General features: G+C 45.8%; 1 protein-coding gene across 1 annotated transcript in view; it reads right to left on the bottom strand.

Annotated features, from left to right (window-relative positions):
- Positions 1–19333, bottom strand: part of LOC142294484 (serine protease ami-like) — a 119098-nt gene that overhangs the window by 25380 nt on the left and 74385 nt on the right. The window contains exons 3-4 of the mRNA XM_075337880.1: positions 10236–10374; positions 9532–9789 (exon numbers count right to left, since the gene is read on the bottom strand). Of these exons, the coding sequence (XP_075193995.1) occupies positions 9532–9789; positions 10236–10374 (397 nt within the window). The remainder of the gene's footprint in view (positions 1–9531; positions 9790–10235; positions 10375–19333) is intronic.

The following is a 19333-nucleotide window of genomic DNA, read 5'->3' as shown; positions in this document are numbered from 1 at the left end:
TGAGTGTGCAATGCAGGCAGACGTGCTGCAAATATCTTTGCACTAGTGGGGCAATACAGAAGTCCAACAGCCACTTTTATGATGCCACTAAGTTTACTCAGTGTTTGCTAGTATAATGGCTTAGTAACAATGAGTTTGAGTGTGCAATGCAGGCAGACGTGCTGCAAATATCTTTGCACTAGTGGGACACTAATGGAAGTCCAACAGCCACTTTTATGATGCCACTAAGTTCACTCAGTGTTTGCTAGTATAATGGCTTAGTAACAATGAGTTTGAGTGTGCAATGCAGGCAGACGTGCTGCAAATATCTTTGCACTAGTGGGACAATACAGAAGTCCAACAGCCACTTTTATAATGCCACTAAGTTCACTCAGTGTTTGCTAGTATAATGGCTTAGTAACAATGAGTTTGAGTGTGCAATGCAGGCAGACGTGCTGCAAATATCTTTGCACTAGTGGGACAATACAGAAGTCCAACAGCCACTTTTATGATGCCACTAAGTTCACTCAGTGTTTGCTAGTATAATGGCTTAGTAACAATGAGTTTGAGTGTGCAATGCAGGCAGACGCGCTGCAAATATCTTTGCACTAGTGGGACAATACAGAAGTCCAACAGCCACTTTTATGATGCCACTAAGTTCACTCAGTGTTTGCTAGTATAATGGCTTAGTAACAATGAGTTTGAGTGTGCAATGCAGGCAGACGTGCTGCAAATATCTTTGCACTAGTGGGACAATACAGAAGTCCAACAGCCACTTTTATGATGCCACTAAGTTCACTCAGTGTTTGCTAGTATAATGGCTTAGTAACAATGAGTTTGAGTGTGCAATGCAGGCAGACGTGCTGCAAATATCTTTGCACTAGTGGGACAATACAGAAGTCCAACAGCCACTTTTATGATGCCACTAAGTTTACTCAGTGTTTGCTAGTATAATGGCTTAGTAACAATGAGTTTGAGTGTGCAATGCAGGCAGACGTGCTGCAAATATCTTTGCACTAGTGGGACACTAATGGAAGTCCAACAGCCACTTTTATAATGCCACTATGTTCACTCAGTGTTTGCTAGTATAATGGCTTAGTAACAATGAGTTTGAGTGTGCAATGCAGGCAGACGTGCTGCAAATATCTTTGCACTAGTGGGACACTAATGGAAGTCCAACAGCCACTTTTATGATGCCACTAAGTTCACTCAGTGTTTGCTAGTATAATGGCTTAGTAACAATGAGTTTGAGTGTGCAATGCAGGCAGACGTGCTGCAAATATCTTTGCACTAGTGGGACAATACAGAAGTCCAACAGCCACTTTTATAATGCCACTAAGTTCACTCAGTGTTTGCTAGTATAATGGCTTAGTAACAATGAGTTTGAGTGTGCAATGCAGGCAGACGTGCTGCAAATATCTTTGCACTAGTGGGACAATACAGAAGTCCAACAGCCACTTTTATGATGCCACTAAGTTCACTCAGTGTTTGCTAGTATAATGGCTTAGTAACAATGAGTTTGAGTGTGCAATGCAGGCAGACGTGCTGCAAATATCTTTGCACTAGTGGGACAATACAGAAGTCCAACAGCCACTTTTATGATGCCACTAAGTTCACTCAGTGTTTGCTAGTATAATGGCTTAGTAACAATGAGTTTGAGTGTGCAATGCAGGCAGACGTGCTGCAAATATCTTTGCACTAGTGGGACAATACAGAAGTCCAACAGCCACTTTTATGATGCCACTAAGTTCACTCAGTGTTTGCTAGTATAATGGCTTAGTAACAATGAGTTTGAGTGTGCAATGCAGGCAGACGTGCTGCAAATATCTTTGCACTAGTGGGACAATACAGAAGTCCAACAGCCACTTTTATGATGCCACTAAGTTCACTCAGTGTTTGCTAGTATAATGGCTTAGTAACAATGAGTTTGAGTGTGCAATGCAGGCAGACGTGCTGCAAATATCTTTGCACTAGTGGGACAATACAGAAGTCCAACAGCCACTTTTATGATGCCACTAAGTTCACTCAGTGTTTGCTAGTATAATGGCTTAGTAACAATGAGTTTGAGTGTGCAATGCAGGTAGACGTGCTGCAAATATCTTTGCACTAGTGGGACAATACAGAAGTCCAACAGCCACTTTTATGATGCCACTAAGTTCACTCAGTGTTTGCTAGTATAATGGCTTAGTAACAATGAGATTGAGTGTGCAATGCAGGCAGACGTGCTGCAAATATCTTTGCAATAGTGGGACAATACAGAAGTCCAACAGCAACGTTTAGCATGCCACTAAGTTCACTCAGTGTTTGCTAGTATAATGGCTTAGTAACAATGAGTTTGAGTGTGCAATGCAGGCAGACGTGCTGCAAATATCTTTGCACTAGTGGGACAATACAGAAGTCCAACAGCCACGTTTAGGATGCCACTAAGTTCACTCAATATTTGCTAGTATAATGGCTTATTAACAATGAGTTTGAGTGTGCAAAGGGCAGGAGGGTACAGTGGCAGGGTTGTGGGTCTCTGGGTAGAGGAAAGGAAGCCTGCCTTTCTATCCCTCCTAATGGGGAAATTCAGCGAGGAAATCCCTGACCTTAGCTACACAGACGCTGTCATCTTTTGTAGCTGTTAAACTCTGTTTTCACGGACCTGTCACCTATGGCTCTGACCCTGCCGGTATTAGCCCTTAAAAGGACTGATAGAAAGTGCTATCCCTATTCTGTACAGCGCTGTGTATAGAGCGTACACAGCAGTATCGGAGATAGGCGCTGCGCCAGCGGTGACTGACTCCAAGGACGCAGAAGAGATAATGGCGTCCGGACGGGCAGATACTCATTTTTATAATGCAGGGACATGTGACATGGACATCCTATCACACATGCCATTGCTTCTCTGGCTAAAAGTACACTTAGCTGTGTGTGTGTCTGGCTGACATGCTGGCCCGCCCCACTACACGCGCGCGCTTAGGGAAGGAAGACAAGGAAAAAAAAAAAAATGGCGATCGCCACTATCCATACAGCAGTGATCTGAATGCGCTGTTCCCGCACACTATACAATGAAATTTCATAATAGTGTGAGTCACAGAGTGACTTACACTATTACAGCGGAAAGCCAGCTAGTAATTAGCTGGTCTTTTTGCTGCTAGAACCGTTCTCGAACGTATCTAGAACTATCGAGCTTTAGCAAAAAGTTCGAGTTCTAGTTCTATCTAGAACAGCCCCCAAAATCACTCGAGCCGCGAACTGGAGAACCTCGAACCGCGAACCGCGCTCAACTCTAGTGCAGAGCTCATGTAAGCTATGATTTCAACAATGTAGCCTGTCAACAAACACAAGAGCATTAAGTAATATATGTGGTTTTATTGTTGTTGGCACCCAAAATCTGTATCATGCCATTTTCTCAATGTATTTATTAATTATCTATTCTATTTGCTGATGTTGCAATGTTCATGTATGCCACATAAATAATTAGAATTAGGTTTTTTTTACTCATTTATTCAGTGACATCCATCAACATAAATATCATTAACATGTGGATATTACTCAATGGTGCCTTCAAAAGGTTTTAGGCTCAACCACCATTCTCATACGTGTTTGTAATGTTAGATAATATCTCTTATATTTATACTTCACTGTACATTTTCTTTGATTTATCGGTCTTCTATCTAAGCAGTGCTTTTTGGAAAGTTTACCTTGTCGGGTGTACAATTTTTGTTCTTAAATTAAATATTAAGAAATTAATCATCACAGCATTTTGGACCAGTTTGGAGTTCTTTTGGAATACTTGAGAATCTTTTCCCATAAACTTGCATTTGTGGTGTCGCGGGCGGAGGAGGGGACGCTGCGCTCACCCACTGCTCGGGTCCGGCTGCTGCTGCTGCTCGGTGGTGGCTCGAGCGGTGGGCCGGATCCCGGGGACTCGAGCGGCGTTCCTCGCCCGTGAGTGAAAGGGGGTGGTTTGGTTTTAGGGATATTGTCCGTGACGCCACCCACGGTTGTGGTGAGATTGGTGACACCACCGCTGCTCTGGACGGGGATCCCGGGAGCGATGACGGGGAGCAGCTTGGATATTGGTTCTCCCCTCCGTCGGTAGGGGGTTGGTTGTCCCGGGGCCCGGTGAGGGGGTAGGGATGTATGGCAGGCGGGTTACGGGGCCTGGTGAGGTGCAGGGTCGCAGGGGCAGCCAATGACGAATGCAAAGTCTCCAGTAAAACAAACGGCTGGATGGACGGGTCCCACAGACGGCTGCGGTGTTTCTCCTCCCGGCAGGTTGATGGTGACTGCCTTTCCCTGCACCTGTGTTGTGTTACGGTTCCAATGGCTTCCCACTGGTAACCCGCTCCCCAGCTTGGATGGAGGCTGAGGGAGCCCCTTTTGCCCGCAGGCTCTGGCCCTGGGAACTGTAGCCTTGGCGGTGACTGTGTTTCCCTCTACGGTTTGAGCGGTTGCCTTCAATCAAGTCTTGACTGCTGGGAAACCCCAGAGGTTCCCTTCGCTAACGGATTTGACAAATTTAACGGCGACTCCTAGCCTTGTTGGGGTCCGTAAGCCCTGCCGGATGGTGCTGGCTTCTCTTTACTCTCCGATCCGGTACCGCCTGGCCACCGCCCATCCACGGTCCATACGGTTTGCTCCAATTAGCCTCTCCTGCAGACGATCACCACCGTCTGCCAACCTTGCTGTTCCGTCTGGGCCACACACCCGGACCGCCTTCAGACTGCTCCTCTACCACTTTACTTCCTCTCACTTCCACTTCCAACTCTATCTGCTCTCTCCTTTTCCCGCCTCCAGGACTGTGATCTCCTCGGTGGGCGGGACCAACCACCTGGCCCACCCCCTGGTGTGGACATCAGCACTTGGAGGAAGGCAACAAGGATTTTGTGTTTGGCTTCGGTGTGCCTAACCGGGGTGTGGGGTGTGTTGGTGTAGTTCTGTGATGACCTGGCTTGTCCAGGGCGCCACAGTGGCATTCCTCTGAAGCAGTGGAAAAGGTACCATCACCAGGCAGAGTTCAATTACGGTACAGGAGGCAAGAGTGCAGAAACAAGGGAACCACTTTATTAACAGATAGGAAATATATGTGTATATCGAGGATGAAGTATAATTTGGCCACGGTATAGTTAACAAATACTGCAGATTCTAGCTGAGCCGCACTAAAACTGTGTCACCCCAACTATTATAAGTATCAATACAACAGTAGACTTTACAAAGAGAGTATACTTATGACTACACTGCGCTAACAACCTAACTGGCCTCTGCTAAACGGTTAGTGCGACTATTGCGCTTTAAGTAATGATGCAAACGCTAAACCCTATCGGGTGTGCACACCGGTAATGAACTCACAGTACTGTTGAGCGGGAACAAGTCCACCGCCGGGAGCTAGATGCTGAGATCTTCGGATGGTCCGTCAGTGCACACTTCTTTCCAGGATAGGTGGGAACCTCTCTTCTCCCACAGATCTGGGGTTCTTTGAATTTTCCAGATGGTGTCTTTTCTCATTGCCTGGATCACCAACCTCAGGAGCTCCCCAGTCCGGTACTGGCTCGACGACTACCAGGGCTCTGCCACAAACCAACTCGCAGTCTCTCTCTTGCAGCCTGGAATCCACATTTCTCTCCCAACTGCCGTTCTCAGACACTTCTCAGGCGACACCTTATTCTCTCAGGTGACCCGACTTTCCCTGTTCCCATCCTAAGCTCTCCTCCCGCTTTTTTCCTCTTCCCGCACTTTTTGGGCAGGATTAGTCCAACGACACAGTTCACTGAGGGAGCACTGACTCTGCTGGATAGTCCACAAAACCCAGCACCATCTCTTAAAGTCCAAACAAGCTTATCCATTCATAGAGGTGTAGGGGGGTGTCAGGAGCCCCACAAACCTCCTCGAATATCTGTGTTCTAGTATTGTGAGAATACAGTTGAATATATGTAGGTTACTGGTTATAGAAACAGTCATGTGAATGTCTTGGGCTGTGGTGTAATTTTGCTGTTCAACCACACATGGCACAGTACCCCCCTAGTTCGGTCTAGGGGATGGAGATAAGCCCGATCACCTGGGGTAGAAAATGGAGCAAAAGGAAATTATGGCAGAGTAGTGGGGAAGGAGAGAAAGAAGGAGGCTGTTCAGATAAAGTGGGAGAGAGAGATCAGTTCCTGGGGCAAGAGAAGGGTGCCCCTTAGGAAAGTGGGCTGGCATGACAGATAGGGACGCGAAGCATTGGGCCAAGTCACCATGAATTTAGTGCTAAGGGACTCCTGAAGTGGGGATCAGCCTGGCCATTATCCCAAACCCATAACGGGAACTGCCAGTGCACCTGGAAGCCGTTGGGACTCTGTAGCAGCCGGGTTAAGAGAAGTGATGTGGAAATGTGTGTCCTGTCCTCTGAAGAATTGGTGCCTCTCTTACGGAGAAGAAGTTCTTATGAAACAGTTATATACAGTAAAGTTGACGTTTTGGAAGAAAATCCGGTGTTTGATTTATTGGGACTAGAGCTTACCACGGAGATAAGGGAGCCAAAGCCCCTGAGAGCAGGCACCCCACCATCTCCACCATATACACAAGCCCTGTTTCATGAAGAATATCAGTCGGGGATGCGACTACAACCCGTGGCCTCGGCAGAACCCCTGAGTGACCCTTCAGGGGCGACCCTCCTACATCATGATAATTCTTAAGCATTGCTGTTCTTCTTGTCCCTACAGTTTTTCATTACCAAAACTGATAAAACTGATAAACTGACAGTGTCAGGTGAGGCTATAAGCTCAGGTAACATGTAACACTCAATTTAATCTTAAATGTAGGGTCGCACTGTGGTGCCAGGTGCCTACCAGGGAAATTGAGTCTAGGGGCCCACAGTATAGCTACCATAAAAGTTTTTATTACTTGATCATTTTTGGCTTCTCTCACTAAAATGTGTACCTTTTTAGCAAACTATACAGTGTGCAAAAGAGACCTGTCCTGTGCCTGCATATATCAAAGGATTTCTTGTTCAGCATCTTCTTTATTGTAGTTAATAATGGAATCTATTATTTACAATCAGTAGCAATTTTTCTTAGGCCTAAAACACACTTCGCAAAAAAAACGTACGTGTCTCACGGTCCGTTTTACGGGTCCGTGTTCCGTTTTTTAGGGGCGTTTCTCCGGTACGTATGGCATCCGTGTGATGACGTATGCGAGCCGTGTGTGCGTGTGGAATGTCCGTATTGACATAAAATATGTACGTGTGCTGTCCGTGTGCTGTCCGTTTTTAAAGGCCCGCATTCTTACCCAATTAATGTTGTTAATCATTCATCATGAGATCCTGGTGTTGTTGTTTGCCATCAATTGACCTGATAGATTGGTAACAAGTGTTTCAGATTTTGTGATTAAAAACGGACACGGACGATACGTGCTGAACACGGACATACTCCGTGTGCGGTCCGTGCAGGCACAGACCCATAGACTAAAGCGGGTCCGTGCCTGCGTGCTGCCGGCCAAAAACGGACATGTCATCCGTGTAGAAAAGCGCACACACGTACTTACCACAAGGACACACGTTCCGTGTGATTTTACATGTGTGTGCCATCTACCATTGAATAACATGGGTCTCCGTGTCTCCGGTACGTGCAAATACGTACCGCACACGTACAAAAAGAACGGATGTGTGTTGCGGGTCTCACACACGGACAGTTTTTGTCCTAGGTAAACCACCGAGTCCATCAGCCAAACAACATGCAAAATGAAGCAAAATGCTATCCAGCATCTTCAAATGGAAAAGTTTACTAAAATTAACCCCTTAACGACTGTGGGCAGTAAAGTTATGTCCTAGCGGTCATAGTGTTAATCCCCGCCGGCTGCTGCGGGCAGCCGGGCGGGATCTGCGCACATGTCATCTGATTTGTACAGCTGGCATGTGTGCCTTGCAGGCAAGAGTAGAACCGTTATCCACCTGTTAACCCCTTAAATGGCGCTGTCATAATGTCACAGCACCATTTTAATAGTGATCTCGGTAAAGGCTTACTCACCGCCCAGAACTCCCGTGATGTGATCACGTGGATCTGATGGTTGTCATGGTAGCACAGGGTCATGTGCTGACTTCTGTAGCTCACATGACTCAAGTCCTGTAAACAGCAGCCGAATATTGCAGGTTACAAGAGATGATCATTTCTCCCGATCTGAGCGGTGTTACTCTGATCAGGAGAAAAGAATGAGCGATCAGACTGCTGATCCTTATAGCCTCCTAGGGAACTAGTAAAAAAAAAACCAACAAACTAAAAGTTCAAAACACGCCCCTTTCGCCCCATTGAAATTTAAAGAGTTTAAAAAAAATAAAAAATATACACACATTTGGTATTGCCGTTTTCAGAATTGCCCAATCTATCAAAATGTAAAATCAATTAATCTGATCGGTACACGGCAAAAAAATTTCAAACATCAAAAAGACATTTTTTTGATTGCCGCAAATTTTGCACAGAAGTCAATTACAGGCGATCAAAACCTAGCATTTGCGCAAAAATGGTACCGTTAAAAACGTCAGCTCGAGACGCAAAAATTAAGCCGTGACTGAGATATAATCCCGAAAAATGAGAACGCTACAAGTCGTGGAAAATGTAGCATAACGTGCGCCATTTTTTTTTGGACAAACTTCTGAGTTTTTTTAACCCCTTAGATGAAAGGTAAACTTATAGATGTTTGGTGTCTATGAACTCATACTAACCTGAGGCATCATACCGTATTACCATATAGTGAACACAGTGAATAAAATATCTCAAAAACAATCGTGTAATCACACTATTTTTGCAATCCCATGCTCTGACTGCTGCTATACCTCTTTTCTCTAATCCCTACTGATATATGGTTACTATGTGGACTTCAGTAATGTCACGCAGCACCCACATATCTCACACAGCCTGGCTGTACCCCAAATTACCGCTCTCTCAAACACACTGAAACCCCATAATCCACACACACTGTATCCCTTTAACACCCCTCTGTCATGGTCTGGACCCTTCATATTCCACTCACCCTGCACTCCCTCCATGCCCCCCTCATCCCTCATTATCGGTCTACCGGTCACATTTTCTTCAGTAGCTCCTGCCCGGCTCCTCCCACATGATCACATGGGCATAACATCATCGCAGGTCATGGCTGCTGCACCAACTAGTATGCATTTTCTTTATCTCGGAAGGAGCTTTTGTTCTGCCCCTGCAGCGCCGGCAGCTGCTGTAGCTGTGCTACTGGAGCTATCATAATCTAGTGACTGCTGCATACAGTATCATCACCTGCGGCGGCATCTCGACGGTCTAAGGAGCCGTGACCGCAGGTCATTTTAATACTCCTGGCAGGGTTGCCCCTGCAGGCTACCGGAGTCAGCTTAGTTTGAAGACAAGGTCGGGGCCTACCGGCGTTTTCCCGGTACCCCAGCAAGACAGACCGGCGCTGCTTAAATGTATAGGACAAATAATAGAGAAATGGAAAATGTGCTTCAGAATTTATATCATATTGGGAATACAATATTTTACTAAACAGACAGGTTGGAAGAATTGTTCTGTTTAAATAAACTATATATCTTCTAGTTAATCTCACCTCACATGAATCCTGTTTACCATTTCCTGCACAGATCATGTTGGCAGTGATAGTTCCATGATAGTAGTCCCGACGGTTGCATACCTCTAGGCTAATCACTGGGACCAATACCTCATGTAAGACGTCTGGCTTCTTTCCAGTCTTCTTGATTTGTCCCCAGCCAGCTACCGTACAAAGTGTGTTTTCTTTAATCACAATATCTTCAGTTTGGTAACGTATGCATCCTATTGATTCGTTCAGTTGAACCTTTTTTGGTAGCTTTGTAGAAAAAGATTAAGCATATAATTATACATCACATTTATTCTCTGTACAGTTCATTAAGCCAAGTTAAGATATATTGACTGCTGACCATTGAAACTAGGAAAAGATACTTCTAAGCAAAATATCCAAACGTTAATCAGTTTTCATCTTTTTGAAACCACAGATGTGTTACTTTTTAGCACAGTGTTCACAGTTTACCATTACCATGTTATATGGACTACCACATATAGTGCGTATTGCTCCATAGTACAGAGCAGTAGGGTCTCTGTGTCTCTTTACTGGTTTCATGTACTTGGCTCTACCATATAGTTTTCTAGTTTTGAAGGCTGAAGGTTGACTTACGTCCATCGAGTTCAGCCCATAGCCTAAACATGTTGATCAATGATAATCAATTATTATTGTGGATAAAATATCAATATTTTTTATAAAGGAAATAGTCTTACCTTCAGGAGAAGCAAATCATGGTGATTAGTACTTGTGTTATACTCCGGATATATTATTTGAGTGTCAATATTATAAACTAACTTTTTGTCGTCGGACAGAGATTTAGTCCCCAGGAAAGCTTGCAGAGTAGTATTAATGCTGAAAGATTCAAATAAATAAATGTTAGTTCATTCTCATTGACCTCTTTACAAGTACATCACAATAAGTCATTTTACACTGAAAACTTGTGTCAGTTATCACCTTTATTTCTGATAAAAAAAAAACATCCTTTAATACTCTCTATATTCATTAACAGATGGCACTCTCTCCTAAAAATCTCATATTTTAATATTATCTACCATGTACCAGGAAAAAAAAGTCAATGGATACTAACTAGTCTGGCCAATCTGTGAGAACATACTATTTTGGCAGTAATGTTTTTCTTTATTCATTGACAGTTCTGCATAGCTGAAAGGGGTTGTCCAGGACTTTTATTTTGATGGCTTATCTTTAGGGTAAGCCATCAATATCTGATTGATGGGAGCATGGTGTGACAACACAGACTTTTTCAATGTGTGTCGTGGGTTAAATTTCTTACATTAGCAAGACTTATTGTTCTTCTGTGTGTTAACTCATGTTTGCTAAACTATTGTTTCTCCAGACCCTTCCAAGCAATCATTGTAATGTAGTTGTGTATTGCTAATCTAATGTAAATTACCTCAGTGGCCATTGTCTAGTTTGTGCATTCCAGACTATATGTAGATGTCCTCAGTCTTTCTATCCACATCATTTAAATGAAGATTATCCATGCAGCTTGAAATCCATCCAATAAGAGAAGCAACCTTGTACAACTAATCCGCTAAGGGCACAGTATATCCGAAGGGAAGACTATGGCTATAAAAAGGGACTTCTTTAAGTCACCAGTTGTTGATGGATGCTGATGGATCCAGTCTAAGCTCTTAGGAGCTGGATAGGGGATCAGAACCAGGATACCTTGTGGACTCAGTCTAGGGACTTTGGCTCCGACTAGAGGATCACTTGGCTACCTGGCTTCAACCTAGGGACTCCGGTTCCGATTGAAGGCCATATCCACAGTCTAGGGATTTCGACTCCGGCTGCCAGGATTATATCATTATACCAGAGACTACTTAAGGAGGAAACCCAGCTTGGGACAACCCAGTCATCTGACTACAGACTTTGCGGACCTCAGCCAGCTTCCTAAATCTGGCATTATTCCAGTCTCGGTGGGTGCCAAAAGCGGGGTGCTGCTGGATTGGAGTAAGTAGCCCTGGAAGCTCTGAAGCACGGACATTCAAATCCCTGGTGAGCCAGCAGAAGGGTGAGACTCTGTGGCCTGTTACATTTGCGTGTTTTGCTGGTTATGTGTTATGTGCCGTTAATATTTTGGGGATCCAATAAAGTCTTAATATTGTGATTCCCTCACCCTGTGTTGTCTGAGTAGTGTTCCGCCCATGGTTAAGGAGGTCGTGCGTTCAGTTGGGATGAGCCCTGAGCCACGCTGTCTTTCTAAAGGCGGCCGGGCCAGCGGACAAGAGCACCCACTGAGCCCCGTGTCTCCACACATGGCACCCCTGCTGATCAACTGTTTCTGGTGCTAGCCATAGCTGGATGTGCTCAGGTGTGCAGAGCCGATTTTAGACTAAGTGGAGCCCTGGGCAAAAGGTATAAGTGGTGCCCCAACTGCTAACATATTGCTCCATCACACACAAATATTTAAGTTGTATTTACAGGAGTCAATTTCTGACCTTTAAACAAGCGTGATTGACTAATGACATCCTAAGTACATGAAAAGAGAGGAGAAGCGCATGTGAAGGATTTCAGGAATAAGATAGTAAGCAGGGTATTCAAACCGCTCACCTGGAGAGGTTGTGCAACCTTGCACAACCTCAGTTAGAGCATTGGTTGTGGGGCTGGGCAGTACACCCAGACGCCACTATAGAGATCCTCTGCCCGAGTAAGCTGTGTCCTGTGGGGGCGGTCATGTGACCGGTCACATGGAAGCCTTGTCACTGCCGATCCCAGAAGAGATTTCCAGCCTCAGGCTTAAAGCAGCTCCTACCCGTGAGTCCCAATATGGGAATGTGGAATAGGCTGAATAATTGCACGGTCCTGGGGAGTGCTAAGGAGGAGACAGATAGTTACTTGCTTGAAATTCTTTATTCATACCACAACACGTTTCGATACCACCTGATGAAGATATTACATTGATATCGAAACGCGTTGTGGTATGAATAAAGAAATTCAAGCAAGTAACCATCTGTTTCCTCCTTAGCGCTCCCCAGGACCGTGCTATTATTCAGCCTGACTAATGACAACCAGCCCTTTTGTATAAGCCTCCTCACACAGGCTGACAAAGAATGATGGGCACAGAACGATCACTAATAGATCAATCTGTCCCCATACAGTATCATGTTATCAGCAGGAAATCTCCTGCTTACACTCAACGATGTGCTGCCGAAAACAATGGTCCTGATTCATTAAAGGCCCCGTCACACTAAGCAACATCGCTAGCAACATCGCTGGTAACGAACAACTTTTGTGACGTTGCTAGCGATGTTGCTGTGTGTGACATCCAGCAACAACCTGGCCCCTGCTGTGAGGTCGTTGGTTGTTGCTGAATGTCCTGGGCCATTTTTTAGTTGTTGCTGTCCTGCTGTGAAGCACACATCGCTGTGTGTGACAGCGAGACAGCAACAACTAATGTGCAGGCAGCAGGAGCCGGCTTCTGCTGAGGCTGGTAACTAATGTAAACATCGGGTAACCAAGAAGCCCTGTCCTTGGTTACCCGATATTTACCTTTGATACCAGCCTCCTCCGCTCTCACTGCCTGTGCTGCCGGCTCCTGCTCTGTGCACAGATAGCTGCAGCACACATCAGGCAATTAACCCGATGTGTGCTGTAACTAGGAGAGCAAGGAGCCAGCGCTCAGTGTGCGCTGCTCCCTGCTCTGTGCACATTTAGCTGCAGCACACATCGGGTTAATTAACCTGATGTGTGCTGTAACTAGGAGACTGGGGGCTGGTCACTGGTTGCTGGTGAGCTCACCAGCAACTCGTGTAGCCACGCTCCAGCGATCCCTGCCAGGTCAGGTTGCTGGTGGGATCGCTGGAGCGTCGCAGTGTGACAGCTCACCAGCAACCTCCTAGCAACTTACCAGCGATCCCTATCGTTGTTGGGATCGCTGGTAAGTTGCTTAGTGTGACTGGACCTTAGGGCTGTCGCTGTGCATGCCAGTCTTAATAAGTGAAGCCAGTACAGTAATATTCACTCAATTCATATTCATTAAAAGAACTCCATATGATGTATATGTTCTGTTTATATATGCGTGTGTGTGTGTGTGTGTGTGTACATTTTTGCTGGAGACACGTGGGACTTGTAAGATTCCGAATTCATTAAGCGGTATGCGCCTCTTAATGAATATGAATTTTGGGAATATCACAGCAGAGCCTTCATTTATTAAAGGGGTTTTCTACTACTAGGACAACCCCCCTAGAAATAGCCTCTCATAAAGAAATTGATTCCCACCTAATACTTACAATACCTATAATCTATACACAGGAATTCGATAAGAATTTTTATATCACAGTGAAAATTTTATTGCAAGCATAGTGCACAATAATATCATATAATTCAATACAAATTGATAACACATAAACGGATATGGGGGGACATGTATAACCGCACCAAACAAGAGGTAGCAGACTCTGACCTATCGGTAAATGCGTTTTTACAAGGGCACAGGTAATATTAGTTTTTTAGCAATCACAGGGGAAAATCCTATATTGAATAGATAACCATTACATATTCAAATGTATCCATAATGTTTCACTGCTCTGGTTTCGTCAGGAGGCCATATCCATTTGTGTGTTGTCAATTTGTATTGAATTATATGATATTATTGTGCACTATGCTTGCAATAACATTTTCACTTTGATATAAAAATTCTTATCGGATTCCTGTGTATAGATTATAGGTATTATAAGTACTAGGACAACCCTCTCTGAGTCCACTTGTTTCCCCCCAGTTAAAATAATAGACCCTGTACTCGCTTCCCGGGCTGGCGCCGTTCCAGCACTGTCAGTAATTGAAGTTTGGGGCTCACATGGCGTTACGTCATGGAATCCCCAAGTCCAATCATGACTGAATTCTGTCTCCCTATCTTCGGACCAAATGAGCAATCAACAGGGAGTGAGCGGGAGCAGTATCACTTCTAGTAGCCAGCAGTGATTGGATGCGTGGCTCACATGACATCACAATGTCACATGAACCTTGAACTTCAATTACAGACAAGCACTGGAACTGCGCCAGCATGAGTGGTGAGTACAGAGCCTTTTATTTTAACTGGGGGAAACAAGTAGAAACATAAGGGGTTGTTAATTGAACCTAGAATTCCCAGTATGTTCTTAACAATAGTAAGGAGATACTGGCAGTTGTTGTTATTAGTCATTAAATATATCCTATTCTGTGCCCTGAATAAATAATTACCCCACATGGTGCTTCTTGCACATAGTATCCTCACACACACTGGTCCTCTCCAAAATAGTCCCACAAACTGCCCCTTTCCATAATGTCCCCCCCCAAAACTTCCCTTTTCTATAATATCTCCCCCATACTACATCTCCGCATGAAGTCCCAATCCCCCGCTCCTCATTATACTATGCTCCCTTTCACAATCTCCTCTTTAATGGCCTCATAATGTCCCAATTTTTTCCATAATGTCCCAAGTTGCTCAATAAAGTCCCCTATTGCTCCATAATGTGGTAATTTGTTCCATAATGTACTCACTGCCCAATAAAATTCCCCATCGCCCCATAAAGTCCTCAATTACCTTATATTGTCCCCAATTATGTCCCAATTTGCTACATAAAATCCACAATTGCCCCATAATGTCCCAATTTACTTCAAAATGTCTCCCATTGCCCCATAATATCCCAATTTGCTCCATAATGTCCCCCATTTTTCAATAATGTCCCAAATTGCTCCATAAAGTTCCCAATTGCCCCATAATGTCCCTATTTGCCCAATAAAGTCCCACATTGTCACATAATGGGGAAGTTTATGGGGCAATGAGGGACATTATGGAGCAAATTAGGTCTTTATGGGACACTGAGAAACTTTCTGGAGCAACATAATGTCCCAATTTGCTGCATAATGTCATCCATATTCCCATAATGTCCCAGCTTGCTCCATAATTTCCCCCATTGCCCCCATAATGTCCTAATTTGCTTCCATAATGTGCCTTATTACAACATAAAGTTCCCCATTGCCCCATAATGTCCCTTGTAAGGTCACACCAATCCTCCCCACCACAGGCTTTTCATCTAAAATTATTCTACATAGCCTCTTTGGCCCCTACTGGAGCACTTACCTGTGCCTGCTATGTCCTCTTCATTTCTGGTGCCTCTGTGGCAGTGTGATGATGGCTCCTGTATGTTGGTGCAAGGCTGAGGAGGAGCTCTCCTGTCTCAGTACTGGTGCTGCACTGTTCAAATGTATGCTTGTCTGAAAGTTGCAAATACATATTGTGCAGACCTGGACTCCCGCAGCACACGAAGACCTTTGGTGAAGTACCTTTGGGGAGTCACATGACTATGATGTCCCCAAAGGTCTTTTTGCAACCGGGGAAACTGAAGAGATGCTACAGAACTTGTACTATCATTGCAGTTTGTGATTGAAATGGTGGGGGTTCCACAGAGGGTGAGGGCCCTGGGCTGCTGCCCAGTCTGCCTGCCGCTAATGCCTGCCTAGCAGGTGTGGACCAGAAATAAACAGCTTTGTCAACTGCATTGTGGTGCCGGCGGGTACTGTACATCCGCTTCCTATTCAAATCTGACTCGCCCACCCCAGGGCTATGGGACACCCGGTGCCGGGCCGGACTATAGTCCGGGGGTCGTCAGTGGTGGCGGGGTCCGACTCCGTGACCCCGGCGGGAGTCAATTAATATGGCTTCAGTGGGGGTGCTTAAAGTTTATAATATTCGTGACGCCACCTGTGGTTTGCGGCTATTAAGCTGCCGCTGCTGTATGGGGCATCCGGGGCTGGTGGAATGGCAGCTTGGATGGTCCTGCTACCCACAGGTGGAGCGGTGCCCCGGGGCAACTGTTGGTGCTTATAAGTGTTGATGTAGTTGCAGTGTAGTGCAGGGCCGACAGGGCGGTGAAAGGACCGGACACAAGCAACAGTCTCTTTACCTTCTCCTCTTTTACTGGATAAATGGTTAGTCCTGGGAGACCGTTACAGGTGGTAGAAGGCTCCGGCCGGCCTAGAAGTAACTGGGGTGCTCTTTTTGGCCAGCTGAGTATGAAGCCCACTCCCTGTTCTTCTTTTGCTTTCATAGGACCCTGCACTCTGAGTTAGCAATGGCCCTCTTGCTGCTGGGACCGGTGGTACGTCCCTCTCCCTGTGTGGTAGGCTGCGCAGGCCCTCTCTGGTGCTTCTCTGCTGGAGTCCACACCGGGCCCTGATGATGCAGCTGTACCTTCAGGTTGCTTATGGGCCAGGGACTTGCAGCTCTCCTGCCCTTCGGATTCGGCTACCAGGGAAGGGTTTCACACCCTGGCAACCACAGACTCCGATGTCTAATTCTCTTCTGTGCCTCTCTGCCAATCCTGCTTTACTGGGCCAAGCTATTCCAGCTCCAGTCCCCAGTCCCCAGGACAGCAGTACTCTGCGTCTTCACTCTCCAACCTCCCTAACAGACTGAACACTAACTCCTCCCTCAGGTCAGGCTTGAGGAATGCTCCCTGGAACTCCAGGTTCAGAGCTCCCTCTGCTGGCCCGAGGGAGAAACTGCGTTGGATGTTGGTACTTACTGGCCAATGATTTCCCCAATTACCTCCAGGCTCAGCATTAACCCTTTGGAGGGGCAATGCTGTTGTGGCAACCAGGTCCTGGGGCGCCACAAATTAACAGGGAGTGTATGTGTGGCATGGCCACTATACAGTTGATGAAGCTGTTCATCTCTGCAACTGAATACATCCAGCTATCAGTATTGAATTAGAAAACCCCTTTAATAATATATGCAATTTGTATTTTAAAATCTTTATACACGTTAAAGAGTAACCCCCGTTTTAATTTTTATTTCATAAATCAATAGTACACATGAAAATAAGCAGCTTTGTATTATATCTTATCAGACAAATTTGCTTCTTTCTCTGCCAAAATTGATCAGTCATTATCAAAATTATCAATTTTGAGGTAAAATGTGTATTCAGTGAAGACTTTCCCAATACTGATAGAAGATGGCAGATGTTACTGATGAGTCTATGATGACAGGAGGAGGGAGGAGCTAAAGGTGGAGGGAGGAGCTAGAGGCAGAGTGCCAGCCTCTCTTCACATCATCATAGAATCTCATCAGTAACAGCTGCTGTGACGCCCCTGGACTATCAGGTCGTCACAGGGTACTGCACAAGCTTCCCTTCCATGCAGTATTCCGCCTCCCTCTTGGTTCTGGGTCCCTACTTAAGTGGTATTGCCTCCATCAGCGAATCAAAACCCTAGAGACACCCTGCACCCCACCCAACTAACACACCACTGGACGGCTTGAGAGGAATAGAGTCGCCCACCTGGGGGGTTAGGGAGGGGAGGTGAGGAAGTGTAGTCAGTTAATTGAGTTAGTTCCTTGGGTGGAGTGGAGTAGCCCTCGAGCTAAGAGGAGCTCAGAGGAAGTCGGGAGTGGGACTCCCGAAGGAACTGCCTCGGTTGCAGATGGTGGTCTGGGCCTAGAAGGAGTCGTACCCCCGGTCGCGGAGGATCGTGGAAAAGTGCTCGGGCTCGTCGAGGAGGACAGCCGGCAGCCTGGCCGTATCACCGGTCTGGGCCCGAAGGCACGACGGGGTACACGGACCCTAGGTTGGGGAGTAGCTTCAGGCAACCCGACAATTCACCTGAGGAGAACGGAGCCTTCATGATCCGTTCCCACCCACTCCAAAATTGGGGCATTAGCGCAACGAGGGGGATAGGACTTTCCAACCAAAAACGGTCCAGAAAATCCCGAGCGTGAGACCTGACAGCAAGCTCCCTCACTTAGCCATAGTGGGGAGTGGGGCCCAGCTAGTTCCAAGCTACCGGGCCACCAAGTTGAAGTCTAAACTAAGTGCCAGGAGGCAGGTCACGGACCACCAGGCAGCACCACTTGGGGACGGGACCCGGACGAGCTCCTCTCAGCGGCAGCGTTACCCAGAGACTTGGTGTACCCAGTTGTCGGTGTCTGATTATGGACTGAGTGAGTACGAGAGTGACCCCTTCATTCCCACGGCACTTCCCACCTTTCACCGAATCCTGAGGCATCCCCTACCTGTGGAGGGTTCCAACACCTTGCTGCCCCGTTCCATCATCCCTGGGTACTCCCTACAGCAGCGGTGGTACTCCTAATTACCACACACCACGGGTGGTGTCACGAACTATAAACCCCCTGTAAATACTTCCCCCCCTTTTTATTCGAGTGGCCGCACGACCCCCGGGTCCGGAGACCCTCGAGCCACAGTGAACCCGGATCTGAGCAGCTCGGCTGCCTCCACGGGGGCGGTACACTGCCATCTCCTTTCAGTAATGGAAAGTCTTTACTGAATACAGATGTGACCTCAGAATTGAGAAATTTGATAATGATTGATCACTTCTGAGAGAGAAAGAAACAGATTTGTCTGATAAGATTTATTACAGACTTACTTATATTCATGTGTACTATGCACTTATGAAATAAAAATTAAAACAACAATTACGCTAAAGTACGTGCATCATAAACTACATTAATGCAGCACTGCTCACTTTCCTGCTTCATCCTTCTGTATTAGTGAACACCTATACTGTGCCCAGGAAATCAGAAGTAGTGCTGCCGCTCCCCCGTTACTTAGTTTTTTCTCTCCAAGCCTTGCTTCCTGTATACCACTATTATATACAATTTGATCTAGTGCATGGGGGGGGGGGGGCATTCATTTTCAGAGAAGCCATATGAAAGACCATGACAGCTGTGGAGGGCCAAACCCATAGGTTGATGTTAATTTAGTTCAATATTAATATTAACATATTTATTATAATTATTGTTTTATATTAATTTGAATTGTAATCACTTAATATTGAGCAGAATAAGGTATGCTGA

Source organism: Anomaloglossus baeobatrachus, chromosome 1 (assembly GCF_048569485.1).
Source record: "Anomaloglossus baeobatrachus isolate aAnoBae1 chromosome 1, aAnoBae1.hap1, whole genome shotgun sequence".
NCBI lineage: Eukaryota > Metazoa > Chordata > Amphibia > Anura > Aromobatidae > Anomaloglossus > Anomaloglossus baeobatrachus.
Note: the sequence above shows the minus strand (reverse complement) of the source record. Positions and strands in the feature narration are given on the sequence as shown.